The 23,648-nt window shown below is 46.1% G+C and overlaps 1 protein-coding gene across 3 annotated transcripts in view; it reads left to right on the top strand.

The window, feature by feature from the left end:
• The window catches only part of USB1 (U6 snRNA biogenesis phosphodiesterase 1), a 222,805-nt gene that overhangs the window by 184,027 nt on the left and 15,130 nt on the right, over nt 1–23,648 (top strand). For 2 of the 3 annotated variants that reach the window (XM_069217438.1, XM_069217437.1), the window contains exon 6: nt 1,574–1,657. In XM_069217438.1, the coding sequence (XP_069073539.1) occupies nt 1,574–1,657 (84 nt within the window). Of the gene's footprint in view, nt 1–1,573; nt 1,658–9,315; nt 10,542–23,648 lie in introns of those variants that run through there. The other variant, XM_069217439.1, reaches the window with a different exon arrangement.

The raw sequence follows: 23,648 nt of genomic DNA, 5'->3' as shown, positions 1-23,648 counted from the left end.
AAGTGCCCAGAGAAGGCTAGAGAGGCAGCTGGGGTGGATCCAGGATAGATGGGTGAACAGTGATAGAACCCCTTCAGGAAGCACTGCAGAGAAGGTGCAGTGAGAGCCGATGTTGGAAAACTAAAGATGGCAGGCAAGCAACAACTGAGTAGTAGATAAAGAAGACTTATTGCTACCATGTGTCTCCTCTGCGTGATATTCTCTTCTGCGCAATGGTATGGAGGAGAGTTCAATACATTTGGCACACCTGAGGAGTGACACTTGGCAAAGCAGTGTTAATATCAATTGGCTTGATAGGCCCAACCTTAGTTCTGATTTCAGTGACCTTTTACTACAGACAGGGTGGGAGACACTCCCTTGAACAAGTGAATGCACCATGAGGATGTGAGGGCGTGCAGTGTGTTTTAGAGGGACCTCAAAGCCATTGGGTTATTGTGTGCCTGAAGAGGGAGTGTGGGCATTGCCTTAATAAACACCAGTGAGTTTGTGCTGGTTACCAGTGGGGGCCACACTTCAAGCGACTGAATGTGTGCAGTGTGTTTGGCGTGAGTGTGTTCTGATAAACTGTGTCTGTTCTGTACTTTGTAAGATTGCTTGCAATGCTAGTCTGGACCTGCAGTGTAGTAGAAGAGGCTGTGCCGTGAAGCCATAGAGGAGATTGTCTCATTTCAGATATTGTGTAGTGCATCAGATATGTTTGTGTGCTGATGTCCCCATCCATGTCATTGCCTTTCCAGGAGAAAGTGTGTAGTGGGCATATCTGTCCGCTTTAGTACCATTGAATATTTTCTGTGTGCCAGAAAAAAGAAAGGATGTAACCATGTTCTAATATGTCTGTATTAAGGGAACGATATCTTCTGTCAATTGTGTTGTGTGCTGATTGAGGGGAAGTGCGCTGTATTGCATTCTTTAAGTGCAGTAGTTGTACACCTGTGCCCATTGTGTGCCGCAAAGTGAAGTGAAAGTGTCTCGTACCAGTGAGTGTCTAGGTCTTTTACTAAAAGGGCTAGTCCTCATGATTGTGCAGTCTACCAGGGGACGACATGCCTTACAACAGTGATTTTGTGCAGTCTGCCTTGGGTGTAGAAGGCTAATGTATCATGATGCTAGTCATCATATACACTGCAGGGGAAAGCTGAATTGTGTTTACCAGTGCTTTTATATGTTATATTTTGGGGCTTGACACCAGTGTCTGTATACAGTGCACCAACAGGATGCTGTGCCTTGACCAGTTACTATATAAAGTGTGCTATAGTAAGTACATCTCTTTACACCAGCAGACGTTACACACTGACACTGATGATCATATGCAGTGTGGTGAGGAAGAATACCGGGCATGGTACCTACTGCGCCAAATGAGGCTACGCCTTGGTAAAAGGCATGCAAAGAGTTCTGTTCCCGTATCCCAGGCTCGAATGCAGTGTATATCAATGTACTGATAGAAATGGTTTTGGGTAACTATGCACAAGGTTGTAGAAGATCTATCAGAGACTGTGCTCAGTATCCTGCAGGGTCGTGCGGCACTAATTTCAGGCTCTGCTAAGAACATTGTTTTTTTTTTTTTTTTAAATAGAATCCCTCCTTCCATCTTAGCCTGGGTTGGTGTGTTGGGGACGCAACTGAGAAACTGAATGCAAAGTGCCTACAGGAACTTCAGGTAATGACTGAAACTACTAAACATTAATTAGGTAGAACGTACATTATTCCAGCTGTTCGTGTTTACATGATTTTTACCTCTTGGTATATGAGTTTGGGAGTGAGTGATGTATCCTTGTTTTGCTTTCACTAATGACGAGCTGACAAAAATCTCTGAAATGCACTTCTTAGTTTAAAGAAGACATTTATTATTACTTCACCACCAGGTTCCTAAAAATGAAGGAGATTAGTAGGTCGAAGGCACACGTTTAAAAATAGTCACAGCAATGAAAGTAAAATATATCAAAATTATTCTCAACTGTAATGTACACAGCATATATATGTGATTATATTACAGCATAATTGCAAAGCAAAGGATAAAGTAAAAATTAATCACCGTAGGGCCTGCCAAGCTCTTCATCTTTCTCATGCCAGCAAGAAGATGACCCCATTCGACTGCGAGAAAGAGATATCCACCCTCACAGGACAAGTGTGTGTGTCAGACATTCAACGTCTAATCCTGACCGAGGTCATGGAAATTCCCTCGCTACTGAGCAGGGCCACCTTTTTTATACCTTTAAAAAACCGAAAGAGTTTCCTGGAGAAAACCCCTCCTCTCCGATGGAAATATTCAAACATGCTGGCTACTGTAGGTCAGAGTTGGATGAAAATTTTTGAAAATTGGCCAACCTTTCAAGGCTCTCTTTCCAAGGCCGAACTGTTCCCTGCACTGAAGAAAACAAAAAATATGTACTTTCTTATGCTATTGTGTTCGGTAAGAGAAAATACGAAGAAACAAGCTTAGTTTACCATGTGGAAAAACACAGCTCAACTGAAATACCTCAACTGCAATGTCTAACGCCACGATAAAGCCAATAGGCAGCTAAACTGCATACAAAATGTAATCTGCAACTGGTGAACACTGAACAACTAATATAGAAAGTGGTGCAACACAAAGTCAGTGGTCAAACACATCTATTTTCATTACAATCCTTCAGGGCACCACTGCTATTATACCTAAAACAGTAGATTTGAAACTGGAGGACAACCAAGCTCTGTTCTTATGACCACCATTTTTGATGCATGGGCTCAGCTGACTAGATTTTAAAGCATTAAGGATTTCTGGGGTTAGTAGGATGAATAGGCATAGAATATTTTATTTGCTGTAAATTGTGGCAAGGAGCCTAAAGGAAAATTCATTTGTTGCATACTGATGGAGGGTGTGAAATATTAAGATATTGCCTTGTGTGAGCTATGGAGGGCTGGAGCGGTGGCGGATGCTAGTGCATACTATAGTATGCCCAGTTGTGCTGGATCACTACTCAGATGGGAGTAAGGTAAGAGGCATTTTATGATGTGACAGATTTTGATTGAATACTGTGTCTAAAGAGAATGGCGTAAGAATGTTGAAACAATCAGCTGTCAATCCGCGTCTTTGAACCTTGACAGAAGAGTTAATGAGAATGTAGAGAGGTTCAAGCTGACCACCTGCTTTCCCATGCAGGGAGAGTAAAAACGTCTGGTACAGTTGCCCTTCCAAAAACATACTTTTACAGAAATGAAATGCAGTTTTTAGAGTACATAACCTATTTCAGCAAACATTGTTGCTCATTGGCAATATACCACAAAGTTATGTATTTGTAACAGATGTGTCTCAAAGTGTGATGTCTTTGTGCTTATTCATGTCTTGTCATGTCCTGGATAATGTGGATGGTGATGTAGTTTGCCCTTTGCTTGGGGCGGTGTTTTGGTTGCTTTGCTTACCATAAGTGACTAATTTCAGTTATAATGTAACCATGTCTGCCAGCTGAAAAGCTGTTATCAGTGTATAAAGCAGTTCGATGGCATGTGTAGCTGCAGATACACATGCTGTGCACATCCCGCCATCTGGTGTTGGGCTCGGAGTGTTACAAGTTGTTTTTCTTCAAAGAAGTCTTTTCGAGTCACGAGACCGAGGGACTCCTCCCATTTCGACTCCATTGCGCATGGGCGTCGACTCCATCTTAGATTGTTTTTTTTCTGCCATCGGGTTCGGACGTGTTCCTTTTCGCTCCGTGTTTTGGGTCGGAAAGTTAGTTAGAATCTCAGAAAAAACGTCGGTATTGTTTGCGTTCGGTATCGGGTTAGTTACAACAGATCGACACCGAATTTAGAAGAGTTCCGGTGGCCCTTCGGGGTTTTTTCGATCCCCCGTCGGGGCCTGGTCGACCCGGCCACGTGTGAATTCAAGGCTGATGGAACGGACCCCATTCCGCTTCTGTCCAAAATGCCATAACAAGTATCCGTATACGGATCAGCATCTGGTCTGTAACTTGTGCTTGTCCCCAGAGCACAAGGAAGATACTTGTGAGGCCTGTCGAGCGTTTCAGTCCAGAAAGACGTTAAGAGACCGAAGAGCCAGAAGACTGCAGATGGCGTAGACGCCGACAGAACAAGAGCGTTTCGAGGAAGAAGAGGAAGCTTTCTCTATCCAAGAGTCGGACTCGGAAGACCTCGAGGCCGAAGAAACGCCGAAAACCGTGAGTAAGACGTCGAAACATAAGACTCACGAGAAGTTAACAAAAGCCCAGGGGATGCCACCGCCAACAGGCCATGGCTTAACCCAAACAAGCGGTGACCGAGCCAAGGCACCGAAAAAGGGCACGCTGGTGTCGAAGTCATCCGACTCCGGTCGAGATATCGCCACACAGCAATCTCGGACCTGAGACAGCGGCACCGAACAAATTCGGCATCGAGACACCACCACGCTGAAAATTACAAAGGTTTCTTCGGAGCCTTAAAAGACCTCCGAAAAAGTTTCGGTTCCGAAACATCCAGCTTCGGAGCCGAAAACAGGTTCCTATACAGAGGAACAAGGATTGGCCTCCCAAATGAAAAAACATAGATTTGGAGAGGAACTTCAAGCTGTAGAGCCAGACTATACTCAAAGGAGGCTCCACATTCATCAAGACACAGGGAAGATAACCTCTCTTCCTCCAATTAAGATCAAAATAAAACTTGCCTTTCACGAAAAGGAGAAGGAGCCACAGGCAAAGGTGGCAAAGAAAACAACTCCACCACCTTCTCCACCACCATCAGTGCACACATCACCAGTAGCAACTCCTCCACTGATGCACTCCCCGACTCATACTGCCATGAGTCAAGATGATCCCGATGCATGGGACCTTTACGATGCTCCAGTATCGGACAACAGCCCAGACTCGTACCCTACCAGGCCGTCCCCTCCTGAGGACAGTACATCTTACACACAGGTGATCGCAAGGGCAGCTGCTTTCCATAACGTCACCTTGCATTCAGAACCAATTGAGGATGACTTCTTGTTTAACACGCTAACCTCCACTCATAGCCAGTACCAAAGACTACCTATGCTCCCAGGAATGCTAAAACATTCAAAACAAATCTTTCAAGATCCTGTTAAAGGCCAAGCCATAACTCCAAGAGTGGAGAAAAAATACAAGCCACCGCCAACAGATCCTGTTTATATTACAACGCAGTTAACTCCAGACTCAGTAGTTGTCGGGGCAGCTCGTAAGAGAGCAAACTCTCATACCTCGGGAGACGCACCACCTCCAGACAAAGAGAGTTCCAAATTTGATGCTGCAGGCAAAAGGGTTGCAGCACAAGCAGCAAACCAATGGCGCATTGCCAATTCACAAGCGCTTTTGGCAAGATATGACAGAGCGCACTGGGATGAGATGCAACATTTGATAGAACACTTACCCAAGGAGTTCCAAAAAAGAGCACAACAAGTGGTGGAAGAAGGACAAAGTATCTCTAATAATCAGATACGGTCTTCAATGGATGCAGCAGATACGGCTGCATGGACAGTAAATACTGCAATAACAATAAGAAGGCACGCATGGCTCCGCACGTCAGGTTTCAAGCCAGAAATTCAACAAGCCGTGCTAAATATGCCATTCAATGAACAGCAGTTGTTTGGGCCGGAAGTCAACACTGCTATTGAGAAACTCAAGAAGGACACTGATACGGCAAAAGCCATGGGCGCACTCTACTCCCCGCAGAGCAGAGGCACCTTTCGCAAAACACCTTTTAGGGGAGGGTTTCGAGGACAACCTACAGAAACCACAACATCACAAACAAGGCCCACTTACCAAAGCCAATATCAGCGGGGAAGTTTTCGGGGGCAATATAGAGGGGGACAATTCCAAAGAGGTAGATGAAAATTCCAAAGCCCCAAAAGTCCTCAAAATAGGCAGTGACTCACAAGTCACCCATCCCCATCACATAACACCTGTGGGGGGAATACAAACATTGGGGGGAGATAACAACAGATACTTGGGTACTAGCAATTATCCAGTATGGTTATTGCATAGAATTTTGAGAATTCCCTCCAACAGTCCCACCGAAAACACACAGTATGTCGAAACAACATATAAATCTTCTAGGATTAGAAGTTCAAGCATTGCTCCAAAAAGACGCAATAGAATTAGTACCAAAACAAGAACTAAACACAGGAGTTTACTCACTGTACTTTTTAATACCCAAAAAAGACAAAACTCTAAGACCTATACTAGATCTCAGAATATTAAATACATACATCAAATCAGACCACTTTCACATGGTTACATTACAAGAAGTAATCCCACTGCTCAAACAACAAGACTACATGACAACACTGGATCTAAAGGATGCATATTTCCATATACCAATACATCCTTCACACAGAAAGTACCTAAGGTTTGTATTCCAAGGGATACATTACCAATTCAAAGTGTTGCCATTCGGAATAACAACTGCACCAAGAGTTTTTACAAAATGTCTAGCAGTAGTAGCTGCACATATCAGAAGGCAGCAAATACATGTGTTCCCGTACCTAGACGATTGGTTAATCAAAACCAACACGCAAAAACAGTGTTCACGACACACAAATTAAGTCATAGAAACCCTACACAAACTAGGTTTCTCAATCAATTACTCAAAGTCACACCTTCTGCTGTGTCAAACACAGCAATACCTAGGAGCAACAATCAACACAGTAAAAGGGATTGCCACTCCAAGTCCACAAAGAGTCCAAACATTCCAAAATGTAATACAAGCCATGTATCCAAACCAGATGATACAGGTCAAATTAGTAATGAAACTCCTAGGCATGATGTCCTCATGCATAGCCATTGTCCCAAACGCAAGGTTGCACATGCGGCCCTTACAACAGTGCCTAGCATCACAGTGGTCACAAGCACAGGGTCAACTTCTAGATCTGGTGTAGATAGACCGCCAAACATACATCTCGCTTCAATGGTGGAACAGTATAAATTTAAACCAAGGGCGGCCTTTTCAAGACCCAGTGCCACAATGCGTAATAACAACAGATGCATCCATGACAGGGTGGGGAGCACACCTCAATCAGCACAGCATCCAAGGACAATGGAACATTCAGCAAAAACAGTTTCATATAAACCACTTAGAACTGTTAGCGGTGTTTCTAGCTCTGAAAGCATTTCAACCCATATTAACCCACAAATACACTCTTGTCAAAACAGACAACATGACAACAATGTATTACCTAAACAAACAAGGAGGAACACACTCAACACAGGTGTGTCTCCTAACACAAAAAATATGGCATTGGGCGATTCACAACCACATTTGCCTAATAGCACAATTTATTCCAGGGATTCAGAATCAGTTAGCAGACAATCTCTCTCGGGATCACCAACAGATCCACGAATGGGAAATTCACCCCCAAATACTGAACACTTACTTCAAAATGTGGGGAACGCCACAAATAGATCTATTTGCAACAAAAGAAAACTCAAAATGCCAAAACTTCGCATCCAGGTACCCACAACATCAGTCTCAGGGCAATGCACTATGGATGAACTGGTCAGGGATATTTGCATACGCTTTTCCCCCTCTCCCACTTCTTCCATATCTAGTAAACAAGTTGAGTCAAAACAAACTCAAACTCATACTAATAGCACCAACATGGGCAAGGCAACCGTGGTACACAACACTACTAGACCTTACAGTAGTACCTCATATCAAACTGCCAAACAGACCAGATCTGTTAACACAACACAAACAACAGATCAGACATCCAAATCCAGCATCGCTGAATCTAGCAATTTGGCTCCTGAAATCCTAGAATTCGGGCACTTAGACCTCACACAGGAATGTATGGAGGTCATAAAACAGGCTAGAAAACCTACCACTAGACACTGTTATGCAAATAAGTGGAAAAGATTTGTTTATTACTGCCATAATAATCAAATTCAACCTTTACACGCATCTGCAAAAGAGATAGTAGGATACTTACTACATTTGCAAAAATCTAAACTAGCTTTCTCTTCCATTAAAATACATCTTACAGCAATTTCAGCTTACCTGCAAATTACGCACTCAACTTCATTATTTAGGATACCAGTCATAAAAGCATTTATGGAAGGCCTAAAGAGAATTATACCACCAAGAACACCACCAGTTCCTTCATGGAACCTCAACATTGTCTTAACACGACTCATGGGTCCACCTTTTGAGCCCATGCACTCTTGTGAAATGCAATACTTAACGTGGAAAGTTGCATTTTTAATTGCCATCACATCTCTAAGAAGAGTGAGTGAGATTCAAGCATTTACCATTCAAGAACCATTTATTCAAATACACAAAAATAAAGTTGTTCTACGGACCAATCCTAAATTTTTACCAAAAGTAATCTCACCATTCCACTTGAATCAAACGGTAGAATTACCAGTGTTCTTCACACAGCCAGATTCGGTAGCTGAAAGAGCACTACATACATTAGACATCAAAAGTGCACTAATGTACTACATTGACAGAACAAAAATAATTCGAAAGACAAAACAACTATTTGTCGCCTTTCAAAAACCTCATACAGGAAATCCTATTTCAAAACAATGCATTGCTGGATGGATAGTTAAGTGCATTCAAACCTGCTATCTTAAAGCTAAAAGAGAACTGCCTATTACACCAAAGGCACACTCAACCAGAAAGAAAGGTGCTACCATGGCCTTTCTAGGAAATATTCCAATGAATGAAATATGTAAGGCAGCAACATGGTCTACGCCTCATACATTTACCAAGCACTACTGTGTAGATGTGTTAACTGCACAACAGGCAACAGTAGGTCAAGCTGTACTAAGAACATTATTTCAAACTACTTCAACTCCTACAGGCTGAACCACTGCTTTTTGGGGAGATAACTGCTTATTAGTCTATGCACAGCATGTGTATCTGCAGCTACACATGCCATCGAACGGAAAATGTCACTTACCGAGTGTACATCTGTTCGTGGCATTAGTTGCTGCAGATTCACATGCGCCCACCCGCCTCCCCGGGAGCCTGTAGCCGTTTAGAAGTAGATCTTAAACATTTGTACATTTGTAAATATATTACTTAAAACTTCATTAAGTACATACGCATTCACTCCATTGCTTGGGCACTATTACTAGCATACACAACTCCTACCTCACCCTCTGCGGGGAAAACAATCTAAGATGGAGTTGACGCCCATGCGCAATGGAGTCGAAATGGGAGGAGTCCCTCGGTCTCGTGACTCGAAAAGACTTCTTCGAAGAAAAACAACTTGTAACACTCCGAGCCCAACACCAGATGGCGGGATGTGCACAGCATGTGAATCTGCAGTGACTAATGCCACGAACAGATGTACAATGGGTAAGTGACATTTTCCTTCTTTGACAGGGAGAACTCCCCAGGTAAATGAGAAGCCCTGATCATCATACTCCCGAAGAAGGGGAGAGCTCCTTTGGATACTGTAGGAAAGTACCCTCTTTTTGGCATCTCCCTTGGAGTGAAGGAGTCACTTTCCTGCATCCGCAGGCACCAACTGCAACATCGACCGGCCACGTGGATCCTCTCTCCTGAAACTCTGCTTGGATCCTGCAACACAGGTGGTGGTCTTGAGTGGTCCCCTTGGTTCCCTCTACCAGCTGTCCAACTTTGGAGGTGGTGAGTCTTTGCCTCTTCTTTCAGGACAGTACCCCTGTGCACCGCGACTTTTGCAGCTACCAAGTCTTGTTGGCTCTTCTTTAAAGGATCTTCAGGCTCTGTGTAGCCCCGGCCCCCAGCACTCTTCCCTGCAATGCGTGGTCTGCCTGCTGTTCCAGTGACGTAGGACTCCTTTCCAGGTGTGCTAAGTGGGCCTCACTGCGACTCCTGTGCCTGTTGCCTATGTGTTGCCTGTAGGGGCTCCATCCTCGACTTCTTGCTGTTCCGACTGCTGGGGTTGCCTGGGACTCCCCTCCATAAGTTGAGTCTCCACGGACCTTCCTGGTCCCCAGCAGCTCTGCAATTTCTCTTCTGCAACTATTGCCTTTGCCAAGGCTTGTTGGTGGTTTTTCCACACCACTGACAGACTGCAACTTCTCTTCCGACGTGGGACATCGACTGCATCACTTCTGGAACTCTTCCTCTTCTCCTGTGCTGCATTGCTGACTGCTGGTCCTGCATCTCCAGAAGGGGGGGTAGTGGCTCCTGCCCCAACTGGACACTCCAAATGGAACTCAGCTTGTTCCCCTTCATTTGCAGGTTCTCTTCTGTCTGGATCCATCTTCTGTTTTTTGCAGTCTTGCTTGGGTCTTGCACAGTCCTTTTGTAAAGTCTTTGTGGGTTTGGGAAAAAACAGGTACTTACCTCTTCTCTCCTGGTCGCGGGGGGCACTCTGGTACTTAACTTTTGGGGTTCCTAGTTTCTCCAGCTCCCCTCTACAGATTCCACTTACCTGGGTGAGGGTCCATCATTCGCATTCCATTTGTTTTTTAGAATATGGTTTGGGCTCCCCCTTGGGACACTATTGTTATTGTACTGTTTTCTTTTACTTTCTATGCTCACTCCTGACAACTAAGGTTTATCTAATGGTGTGTTTACTTGCCTGCTAATAAGAGTATTGCCTATATAGTACTTTAGTATTTGTATCATCAAAATAAAGTACCTTTATTTTTGTAACACTGTGTGGTTCTTTCATGTGTGTAAGTGCTGTGTGAATTTGCATGTCTCCTAGATAAGCCTTGGCTGCTCATCCACAGCTACCTCTAGAGAGCCTCATTACATAGACAATGACTACACCTCACTGATAGGGGATTCTTGGTATAGGCTGATAACACCATAGGTGCTCACCACACACCAGGCCAGCTTCCTACAGATGCCATCTCCTGTTAATCAAGACTGTAAAATACGGAGTCGCGAATTAGCTAATCAGGTGCTGCCATTCTTAACGAAACTCGTCACATGGATCAGAATGGGTTCATCCCAACAGGTAGCACATTGCTAAATGTGCATAGGTTATTCACTATGATAGACACTGTAGTGTCAACGGAAGAGGGTTAAGTTGCGGTATCCTTGGACATTGAGAAGTCCTTCTACACGGTCAGTTGGCCCTACTTGGAATTAGTGCTAGAGCATATGGGCATCTGCCCAGTGTTCCAGAGATAGGTGAGATTGCTATGTTTGAGACCAAAGGCTAGAGTGCGTGTAGACAAGTTATATTGACAGAATTTTCCTATAGCGCGTGGCACTCTGGTGTTGGAGCCACTGTCCTGCACACTGCAGTAGAGAGCTTTGAGTGGATCATTCCCCAAGGTGGGGACCACCAATTAATATCACTATTTGCTGATGACGCATAAGTGTATTTACGCAAACCTGGGGAGACATTGCGTGGACTGATGACGACTCTAGTCCACTTTGGAAGCAATCAGATCACAGACAAAACTGGATTAAGTCCTGTATTACTCCTCTGAGGAAGCCATCATTGCGCCACCAGATAGTTCCCCACAATACTAGATTGTCGTAGGCGCCTGACACAAATATCTCTGGTTCCAATGCAACATGATCTGGTGCAGTTCATCCTAGGCAGGATCCTGAAGACTGCTAGACTGTCCTTGCCATTTTGGTCTGCAGTACTTTTGTCACCAACGAGCCGCATAGCAATTGTCAAAATACTCATCCTGCCACGGTTGCTGTACATGTTCTCTGCTATCCCGCTTCTGTTGCCGCCCACCTTCCTTCTGGACTTGCACACAATGTTGTTGGATTAGATTGGGAGGGGGCAAGTGGGGGGAAAAAAGTAGGACTCTACAAGACACAACTCCCACTCCTGCAGGAAGGGTTGTGGTTCCCCTAACTATGAATGGTATTATGAAGTAGCACAGCTGCACTGGTCACTCCTCTTGCTGCCCGGAACGTATTGCATTCAAGCAAGTGATGGGGTGTGGCGGATTAGTGTAATGGCTCTTTACAAGCCCACTGATACATTATTGCCCAGAACTTATGTGGTCGCATAAGCCTGTTGGATTAAATTCTTGCATGTCAGAGGGGGTCCTACTCTGTACTCTTCATTGCTGCCGTTGTGGGAGCTACCAGGCACAAAAGACATCGCTGGTATGTTTGATACTCAGCCTTGGTGTGCAGCTGGCATTATGAAGGTAGGGTGCTTGTACTTACAAGCTTTAAAGTGCACATTTGCACACCTGATGGAAACCTACAAAAAAAGCCCAACTCTTTTTCTGACATATGGAGCATTGGCGCATGCACTGGCTGATACTTGGGACTAGGTGAAGCCACAGCTAAAAGCAATACTACTCTACTTACTAATGGTGGAGAAGGGCACCGGGCTGTAGCAAGCTTGTATGCCGCATTGCAAGTAAAGCTAGTTAAACCATGTGAGGGTATAAGTGCCAGGTGGGCCCAGTGTTTGCAGACTGATATTACGGACAAGCAGTGGACTGATGCCAAAAGATATCCTAAAATAGTCTTGCAGAGCTCAAGGTTCAAGTTGCTTCAATTTAATTATTTGCCCCAATCTTAACTTTCTCAAAGAGCATAGGTCGCATGTCCCCAGGCTCACTTTCAGTATATCTTTGGTGTAATACCCCAAAAGCAGTCTTTTATCCCATGGTATTAGAATACCTGGACATTCGAAAATCTTGAACTAGAATTCCAACTCATGTTTCGGACTTGGTGAGGAGGGAGCTGAATCTTAACCCAGGATTCTACCTATTAGGCTGGATAAGTAGGAATAAAAAGAATAAATTAGAGTGCTGCATGTTTTATCCTAGAACTGACACTATACAAATGCTGTATTGTAATGTCATGGAAGTCCTCTGAACACCCTTAACCATCTCTGTGGCTAACAGACCTCTGGAAGTGGGCTGTAGCGAAACAGGCAGCCAAGGGAGATTCCTTCTTCTTGTGCAGGCTAAAGAGTTGCTGTCTTCTGAGGATGCACGGCTGGGGAAATGTTGCAAAGCTGGTAGGAGCCATGGAAGCAAAGTTGTGGGTTGCAGCGTTGTCGGTTCCTGGAGGGTCCAGTCGCAGTTCCAGTAGCCAGAAGTCAAAGTGGAGGTTGCAGAGGAATCCTGCTGGAGTCTTGCAAGCCAAATCTGAGGATCCACCCAAGAGAGAGACCCTAAATAGCACTGAAAGGGGGATTGGTCACCTATCCAGGTAAGCACCTATCAGGAGGGTGCTCTGATGTCACCTGCCTAGCCTGGCCACTCAGATGCTCCCAGAGTTCCCTGTAAACCTTAGAAACAAGATGGCAGAACCCAGGGGCCCTCTGCAGGAGCTCTGAGCACCACCCCTAGGGCGGTGATGGGCAAGGGGAGTGGTCACTCCCCTTTCTATTGTCCAATATCACGCCAGAGCAGGGACTGAGGGTCCCTGAACTGGTGTGGACTGGTTATGCACGGAGGGCACGAAATGTGCCCTTCAAATCATACTACCCCTCCCAAGCCATTCACACTGATTTCTAAAGGGAGAGGGTGTTAACTCCCTCTCCCAAAGGAAATCATTTGTTCTGCTTTCCTGGGCTTGATTAGATCAAGCAGCAGGAGGGCAAAAACCTGTCTGAGGGGGTAGCAGCAGCTTGGGCTGCCCAGAAAGCCCTGTAAGACTGGTGGTAGTAATGCTAGGGGTCCTCTAAGGAGCCCCCAGAGTGCATGGAATCATACTTCCAATACTTTCAACAGTATTGGGGTATGTTTCCGACATGTTTGATACCCAACATGCCCAGTTTCAGTGTTACCATTATGTAGCTAGACATAGGTAGTGACCATGTCCAGTACACGTGTAAAATGGCGTCCCACACTCACAAAGTCCTGGAAAATGGGCCTGGAGCTTGTGGGGGCACCTCTGCTAGTGCAGGAGTCCCCTCACTCACGTACATGCACCCTGCCCTCTGGGCTGAGAGGGCCTATAGGGTGACTTACAGTGACCTGTAGTGAAAACGGGTGTTTGCACCCGTTTCACGCAGACTGCAATGGCAGGCCTGCAGAACACTTTGCATGGGCTCCCTATGGGTGGCAGAATAACTGCTGCAGCCAATAGGGATCCCCTGGTACCCCAATGCTCTGGGTACCTATGTACCATATATTAGGGGCTTAAATGGGGGCACCAGTATGCCAAATGTGGGGTGAAAAAGGTACAAGCAACCAAGTTTAAAGGAGGAAGCATAATCAATGGGTTGTGGGTAGCAAGGTCCCAGTGCACACAGTCAAACACACTGACAAACAGGCAAAAAGTGGGCGTAACCAAGCTAGAAAGAGGCTACTTTCCTACAGAATGCACCAGTGCACACAATAGACTTAAAGCAACATTGTAATCCCTAACTTCATTTGCAATAAAAATCGGTTTCAAGTAATGTTTCCTAAGGCCATCATAAAATATACAAAATAAAGTAAAGTGCTGTATGCTCTGTTTCGAGGTACCTTCACACGGACACTGTACCAAGTCTCTGAGCCACTGCTTCATGGCGGGGAAAGCGACGAGAAAATGTACCATACCCAATCGCAGCTGTCCGAGTACGTTGCAGTACTAGATCATCATCCAAGAGGTTCAAGATCAACTGTTGCAGTAGCAGCATGCTCTGCTCTCCCCTGCATTGACCACACTAACACTGGTAGAAGAAGAACGCAGTAGATCGGGATGAACACAAGGGAAAAGGAGTTTGGAAACAAGATAGAATAAAAGGCTAAAACAATTTACTAAAATAACAAACATGAAGATCCACTATCCTCCAGAAATCCCACTTGGACCTACAGAAAGAGTAATAATAAGGAAATTATTTAGTACAGATAGCATGACAGTTATATCACCCCAAAAGGAAACTGACAGATGCTACCTAAAAGGGTACCAAGCATTTGCCAAAAGTGGGGAAGCAAGATACTGCACCTGCTAATCAAGCACATTGGAGGAGGGGCAACACACTATGACCTCACAAAGATGTATACAAACAAGAATATTACATGTGTACATACATTACTTGTCACAGCTCAATATTATACATCACAACACATAACTTGTGTAGAGTATCAGCCTTCATACCTAGTAGATGCGTGGTCTCCCCTAGTTTGCTGACAAAGTGCACACCAATGTTTAGGGTTTCTACTCACACAATAGCACACCAGATTGCACAAAAATTAAGAGTTAATAACCTAGCATAGCTATTTTTAGAATGTTCGGCAGCTTGAATGCACAGAGTTTTCGCCAGTGGTGATAGGTACCAATCTTTTCTTAATTCAGGTTTGTGGCCAGAGGCCCAAGCAAGGCAAGAAAAGCCCATACCAATGTGTGCAGCAGCCGCAGGACTAATATCAAAGCGGGAGACCTCTAAATACAGTACTTATCATATCCAGATGAAGAATGTGGTCTTAATTCAGAGGCTGTGTTTTAGATGCATCAAACCTGGATTCCGTTATACGAAGCATCGAATGTTCAGGAGCCAGGATACTTCATGTTCAGAGCTTTAAAGATGGCCATCCCAAGTTGTTGTTGTGGATGATTTGGCAGCTGAGGAAGGCTCACTGTTGTTGTGAATGACTTGCCTCATGTTTTAAGGATGACTCGACCACTGAGGGTGACTCACCAGTATTCAGCCCCCTTTCTCATGTTGTGACTGACTCACCAACTGAGGATGACTCACCAGTTTTCAGGCCCCTGTCCAAGATGTGGGGGGTGAAATCTGAGACAGAGGTCAATTAAAACATAAACCACCATATATGTAGGTAGAGAGATCCCCTAATACCCTGTCCAAAATGTGACCTGGGGTGTTGAGGTCTATATCTTACATACCCTAGACTATGGTGAACTGAAAGTGTGCGCAGAAGGACACGTGAATGCAAGTGCTTAAAGTGTGGATGAGAACACCGAATACTAAAGAAGGCGACAAGAGGACCACAGGTGTGTAGGCAAAGGCCACCAGCACAATTCTCAAGTGGCAAGGATAGTGGCTATCCGTGAATTCCTGACAGCAACCTAGTAAGTACAAAATGGTGTTGGGTGTTAGATATCAAGGTCAAATACTGTTGGAGGTCCTCCTGAGAAGTAAGTGACATATAAGAAACAACATTGGATTTCTTAGATTCAGTAAGGACACTATTTTCAGACCTCTCACCTAAAAAATGGGCCTTAACTCCGTTCTTATGGAAGGCTAACACTCTATGTGGGTCTTGGAGAACAGGGATACTGAATAATGATTTAAAAATGTCATTAATATGGGAAAGCCAGGGGATATTGAAGGCATTCTCCTCAACCTGTAGAGGACCACCACCCATAAAGCCCCACAGACCCCCTCCATTGAGAGCAGCAGACAGTGCTTTTGTCTTGTAGATATTCATCATTATCTTAACAGGATGAATACCTTCTTTTCGGGAGAACCTAAAGACTCCTTCGCATACGCTGCTTATGTTAGAACTGACATTTTGAATATGTTGGGACCATGAGCCATTATTGATGAAAAGGATACCCTTACAAATGGGAAACCCCTAATAAAGAAAGTCCTGCACTTATGACCGTTTTTTCCCACATGCCATTGTAAATTTCTTGCCTTTATTGAGCTTTGGTTTTCTAGTCTCCATAGAATCAGCAAACGTGTCCATCAGACTCTGCAACTGATTGGGATCCTTGACATTGGGACCACATCGTCAGCAAACAGTAACACAGGAACCGAACAAACAGCAACTATAGGCGCGTCGGCTTGCAGAGACCTCAGTACATCGTCCACCCCATTAATATAAAGGGAAATTAAAAACGGAGCCTTGTCTAATTCCCCTGTTGACACTAAACGATGGGGAACATCAAACCATAAGAATTAGTTAGATTTACTTCCTTCTCATATTTATGCTTATTTCTCCTTTTCCCTTTACTTTCGGTTTCACTTCTGGCTTTATGTGAAGATCATACACATTATAACAATCATTGCTAATTAAGTATTGTTCATTATGACTTTGCCTTTAATGTTTTAACACTTGACAAAAGTTCACTTTCGGTTTTGTTTCCTGTTTTAGGTGAACATCATTAAAAGTATGCCAGTCATCGGTATATAAATATTGTTCATTACAACACTTTCGATTTTGTTTCTCGCTTTATGAGAACATCACGAAAATCATCAATATATTAATAGTGTTCGTTACGACTTTGATTTCACTGGTTCAGCACTTGACAAAAATTCACTTTCGATTCCGTTTCTCGCTTTATGAGAACATCATGAAATTAGGAAAATCATCAATATATTAATAGTTTTTGTTACGACTTTGATTTCACTGGTTTAAAACTTCACAAAAGTTCACGGGCGATTTGCCCTGCTATAGAAAGTCAAAAATCCAAACCTTAAACGTTTGAACTTGCTGATGGATTTCCACTCTTTTGATCCTATAAATAACAATTGATCTCATACCTAACGGTGACTGAAAACATTCGGGGAATTCAGCTTGTGCAACACGCAATGATACACTGACTCTCTGGGGACTGGGAACGAAGAGCTTCCCAGGAAAACAAGCACGATCAGAGACAACACTAGACCTCCGTCTCCGCCGTGAATAACCTGTACATGTGAGTGGGGCAAGGCTGCTTTTAGGTGGGTCACTGCCAATGGTGTCCAACCCCCTTTCAGGGTTACTTAAGGGCTCCCCTGTAGGTGGGTCCTTGGATTCGTCGAGCAAGACTCTACAAGGAACTCTCTGCAAGATATCTTCTGCTCCTGGCCTCTGGAACCGTTGCTGGTCTGCTTTGGAACCAAAACAAGTCTGCTTCTGGTTGGAAGGCTCCCATGGCAACATTGTTTCTCAGGATCCAGCAAGAATTCTGCAAAATCCAAGGCTGGGTATCTTCCAGGGTCACAAGGACTCTGTTTCCACCTGGAAGCACACTGGAATCTCCCTTGGAGTGAAGGAGTCACTTTCCTGCATCCGCAGGCACCTCAAGACAACGTTGACTGGTTGGTGAGGTCTGCTGTCCCACGGACATTAAAAGGCTCTGCCTCACAGGTGGTGGTTCTGTTGCCTCCTCTGGGTCCTGCCTATCTTCTAACCAACTTAGGAAACGGTGGGCCCCTACTCCTGCCACTAGACTGAAACCACTGTGCACTGTGACTGTCGCTCTTGCCAAGGCTTCTTGGCTCTTCCTCCAAGAGCTCTTCGAGAACCGAGAAGACCAAGCTTCCAGCACTCTGCAGTCTGAAGATCAGCCTCCGTTCTGCAACTCCTGCCACTTGGGACTTCTGTTTTGTTGTGCTGCTGAGGCCTCCTTGTGACTCCTTGTGTCCATCACCTGTTTTTCACTTGTGGTGGGATCCAACGACCTCTGCTGGCCTCCCTGTGTGCTGAGGGCCAACCATTACTCCCCTTCAAGGGTAGAGTCTCCTGGGCGTTGCTGGTCCCCAAAACCATGCAAATCCATCTTCAGTTCCTGCCTGCATTTGCCAGTGCTTGTTGGTGGCCTTGCTGGTCACTGACTTTCCAGTAATCCGAGGACCGACGTGGGACAGCTCGTAGGTGACGCCTAGGATCTTCTGCAGCTCCTGAACTCCGCAGCTGGACTTCTTCTTTCACCAACCTGCAGGAGCTTAACCTCTAGGAGGCTGGACATTGCCACCTGCACCACCTGGGCACCTCTGTGGGTGCTGGACTCTGTCCTCTTCCTTTTCAGGTCTTCTGTGTCTGGAATCCATCCTTGGATTCCACCGGCCTAGTCCATGGGTCGCGATAGCAGCTGGACAACCAACGCCTCTGTTGATTTCAGTGGGGGTTTCTTACATCCTTTTCACCCCCAACATCCGGGTCCCCTGGGATAGGTACTCCTGTCTTCTCGGTATTCTTTGGTGGGGAAACTCTTCAACCTTCCTCCTGTCTTTGGGTTACCTCGGGGTCCACTAGGAAGGGTCCTGAAACTCATGAATTCCACCCGCGACTTTACTGTGTTAGTCTATGGGACGACCGGGTTGGTAATCACTCTGAACCTGGTCGTTAGGGACACTTGCTGTACTTACCTCTGGTGTATTCGTTCTTCCCCAGCCCCTAGCTAACTACCACACCAACTTTGGTTGGGTTCCCTATTTTGCATTCCACTCATTTAGTATATGGTTAGGCCTCCCCATAGGGCCCTGTACATTTTATGCTATTTCTGCTTGTTCTTTGGTGTATATATTGTGTGTAGATATCTCCAAATGGAGCTATACCAATGCTAGTCTAGTAGTTAGTGCTGTAATAAAGAATCCTTTATTTTTGCAACACTTGTGTGTTTTTTTTTTTTGTTGGGGTTACTGTCTGACTACTGTGGTATTGCAAGTGCTTTACATTCCTCCTGGATATGCTTCAGATGCTCGCTTCAGCCACCCCTAGAGAGCTTTTGCTATCTGGACACCTAAACACTATCACTAAGGGTTGCCTGGACTTAGTATTGGGTGACACGCCATAGGTGTACACCATAAACTGAGCCAGCCAGCCTCCTACACCTTGCTTGTGCCAATTGGTTTCCTCAGGGTCCTACAGGAAGGGCCCTGAATCCTGAAACTTTCAGCCGCGACAGTCCTGTGTTAGCCTATGGGACACCCGGTTACATAAAACCTCTGCACAAGGGCGCCTGGGGGGTTTCTATTACTTACCTTGGGTGATTTTGTACTACCCCAGCCCCTGGGATCTTAACACACTTACCTTGGCTGGGCACTTCCGTTCTTATACCACTTTCTTAGTATATGGTTCCCACCTCCCCCCCCCCCCCAGTAGGGTTCCATGTATTTCTGTGCTTCTCCTGTTTGTTTCTAAGTATATTGTCTGTGTGTATATATATATCTCTAAGTTGAGATATACATATGTTAGGATAGTGCTAGTGTTATAATAAAGACTACTTTATTGTTGTAACACTTGGTGTGGTTCTTTCTTGTGTGAAAATCACTGACTACTGTGGCATTGTAAGTGCTTTACCCTTCTCCTTGATAAGCCTGAGCTGCTCTGCACAGCTACCATAGAGAGCTTTGGTTATCTAGGCACCAAAACACTATCACTAAGGGTTGCCTTACTCAGTGTAGAGTGACACACCATAGGTGTACACCAGAAACTGAGCCAGCCTCCTACAGTCGCCGGATATGACGTCACAGGTCGTATATAGGTGCCACCCCGGCACACTGACATCAGTTCTTTTCTTTCCGTGCCAGCCTAAGCGCAGATCTGGAGAGAGCTACCCTTACAGTCTCTTTTTGACTGGCCTTTCGACTTGTCGAAGTTTTTTTTACTTCTGGTGCATCAAGATGTCATCCTGTAAGAACAGCTTCAGATGTTGACCCTTATTCCTATGGGTAGAACTTTGGTGAGGGTAGGGAGGGGTCGCTGGACCCTTTAAAATTCCAGCTTGAAGACCCTATCAACTGTGCGAAGCCAGCAGGCTGGATACCTCCCCTGACCCTGGTATGCTTTCTCCCCCTACCATGGCTACAGAGGAGGGGGCTTCCTACTCCATGGTGGTGAGGAGAGCGGCCGAGGACTTGGGCATCGAGCTCCCTTCGATGGTCGTCAGGACTAATCTCCTGTCTGAGGTGTTTCAACCTGGGGCTTCCACATCAGAACCCCTTTTGCCCTTCAATGAAGCCCTCATGAATATCCTGCTGGGGACCTGGTCCAAACCCGGCACAGAGGCTCCTGTTAATACAACATTAGCACGCCATAGGCTTGTGCCCAGCGACCTGGCTTTCCTGAACCAACACCATACCCCCAAGATCTTGGTCCTCCAAGCCTCCACGTCCCATGGCGCGTTCCCTTCTGCTCCCCCGGATAGGGAATCAAAGAGGCTGGATCACCTTGGGAAGAAGTTGTTCTCTCCCTCTAGCCTGGCATTGCGGTGTGTGAACACTGTATGTCTTTTGGGCCATTTCACCCATACCTTATGGGACACAGTAGCGCAAGTGCTGCCACAGGTCCCGGGGGAGGCTAAGGCCTTTCTCTCCCCGGCTGATGGAAGAGACTCAACAAGTTCACAATCAGATGTGGGCTGGATACGTCCAACTCGCTGGGCAGATCTATTGCTTCAACGGTGGCCGTAAGGCGCCACGCCTGGTTATGGACAGCTGGCTTTTCAGTGGATGTTCAATCTCTCTGATGGATATGCTCTTTAATGGCACCTGTCTCTTCAGGGACAAAGCAGACTCTGCGCTCGAGTGCTTTAAGGAGTCCTGGGCTATGGCCTGGTCCCTTGGCCTTGCTGATGCCACTCGCCCCCCTCAGTCTGCTTTTCACCCCTTTTCTGGCTATGGAAGGGGCCGCCAACCACATCCATTCCCTGCCAGCCACCGTGCTGCGCACGCTGCTCCACCTCTGCGTGGCCGGGGACCTGGAATCCAGCGTTCGCATGGAGCTGGGAGCCAGTGGTCTAGCCAGTCCACACCCCGCCCCACATCTGCAGCCTCTGAGCCTTCCAGATCTGGCGCTTCCCGACCAGGGACCAGTCGGTGGCAGAATTCACCATCACCTGCCCCGCTGAAACGCCATCACCTCAGACAGGTGGGCTTTGCAAATAGTCCATAGGGGCTACTTCCTCCCCTTCAAGATTACACATCCATCCATGCCACCATTTTACGATCGGATGACTGAGGATCTCTTGGCACTTCTCTGCGAGGTTACCCCTCTCTTGGCCAAGGAAGCCATAGAGAAGATCCCTGTGCCAGAAGTAGGTTGTGGTTATTATTCCCGCTGCCCAAAAAGGGCAAAGGCCTTCGTCCTATCCTTGACCTCCTGTCCTTCAGTTGCTTCCTCAGGAAGGAGAAGTTAAGAATGCTCACTCTGGCTTGGGTCCTATCTATCCTGGAGACTGGGCGCTTATTTCCATATTCCCTTCCTGCCTGCCCACAGACGTTACCTGCGGTTCGTGGTAGGTAATGAGCATTTTCAATTCACCGTGCTTCCCTTTGGTCTTACCAGCGTCCCTTGGGTGTTCACCAAAGTGATGGCGGTGGTCGCAGCTCATCTGCACAGGTTAGATGATTCAGCCTTTCCCTACCTAGACGACTGACTGTAGAAGGTGAGCCCGCACCAGGCTCTCATCTCCCACCTCCAGACTGCGGCGGACCTCCTGCATTCCCCGGAGTTCACTATAAACGTGCAGAAGTCACACCTGACTCCTTCTCAGATGCTCCATTTAATCGGAGCTGTTTTGGACACAGTGCAGTTTCAGGCCTATCCTCCCGAGCGGCGAGTCCAGGATATTCAGGTTATGATACCGAAGTTTCACCTCCCTGCTAGATTTCGGTGAGAATGACTCTGAGGCTGCTGGGCCTTATGGCCTCCTGCATCCTGCTGGTGACTCATGCCAGATGGCATATGCAGGCTCTGTAGTGGGACCTGAAGTTCCAGTGGGCGCAGCATCAGAGTCCAAATCTCAGAGGGGGCTGTGCAAGATCTGCAGTGGGGCTTTGGAATCGTGATTGGATCAGAGGTAGAACCCTCTCCCTTTCCCAACCAGATACGACTGTAGTCATCTGTCTGTAGTGACAGATGCATCACTCCGGGGATGGGGTGGCCACATGGGAGAGGCGGAGATCAGAGGCTTCTGCTCTCCAGCCGAGTCCATGCTCCATATCAACCTTTTTGAGCTCTGGGTAGTTCATTGAAAGCATTCCTTCCCTCTTTCAAAGGGAACGTGGTGCAGGTGTACACAGACAACACCACCGCCATGTGGTACTGCAACAAACAGAGCGGTGTGAAGTCTTACCCATCTCTTTCCTCCTTCCCAACTCATAATGCCCCAATGGGATTTTAACTTAGTTCTTACCTATCTGATGTGCGCTCCCTTTGAGTCACTTCATAACTGTCCACTTCGCCTACTTGCTCTAAAAACAGTCTTCCTTGTAGCTGAGTGAGGTGCAGGCGCTTTCTTCAAAGCCGCCTTTTATCTCCATCCACCCTAGCAAGGTGGTGCTTCGTACTAGGGCTTTTTCTACCTGAAGTGGTCATGCCCTTTAATGTAGAGCAATCAATCACTTTGCCTACTTTTTACGTGCCTCCACATCCTTCTAAGGAAAAGGAGAGACTCCACCGTCTGGACCCAAAAAGTGCTTTGGCGTTGAACCTTGATCGAAAAAAAGAGTTCTGGGTGGATGATCAACTCATTGTAGGCTATGTGGGTGCGCCGAAAAGTCGGGCAGTGCAGAAGAGTACCATCTCTAGATGGGTGGTTCTTTACAGTAAAATGTGTTACGCATTGGCTACCCAAGGGCTTGCGTGCTCATGCTACCGGAGCAACAACTGGAGTTCCAGTCATGGGTATCTGCCAGGAAGAAACATTGGTGTCTTTGCACATGTTTACTAAACACTACTGCCTGGACAGTCAGGTCTGGAGGGATGGGTACTTTGCCCTTTCGGTCCTGGAGGATTTCCTAGTATGATATTGGTTCGCAGACCCTCCTCCAGGGATGGTACTGCTTGGGTGTCTATTCTAAGGTAAGGAATCTGCAACTAGAAGTCTCCATCAGATACACAGGTTACTTACCTTTGGTAACAAGTTATCTGGTAGAGCTATATTGTAGTTGAAGATTCCTTACCAACCCACTCATCCTCCAAGCTCTGCGAACTGATTTCCAGGGACAGGGAATTCCATTTCAGGGCCCTAGTCTGTTCTCTTCATGGCTCTGCGCATTTGCCGTAGAAAGTCGTGAAAAGAAACTAACGTCAGCGCGCCGGGATGTCCATATATATGACCTGCGATATATCCGCCGACCACGATGCCAATTGTGGATGCAGAACCGACCAATGCCACTG

The sequence above is a fragment of the Pleurodeles waltl genome, chromosome 12, assembly GCF_031143425.1.
Source record: "Pleurodeles waltl isolate 20211129_DDA chromosome 12, aPleWal1.hap1.20221129, whole genome shotgun sequence".
NCBI lineage: Eukaryota > Metazoa > Chordata > Amphibia > Caudata > Salamandridae > Pleurodeles > Pleurodeles waltl.
This window is presented reverse-complemented; position numbering and strand designations above follow the sequence as displayed.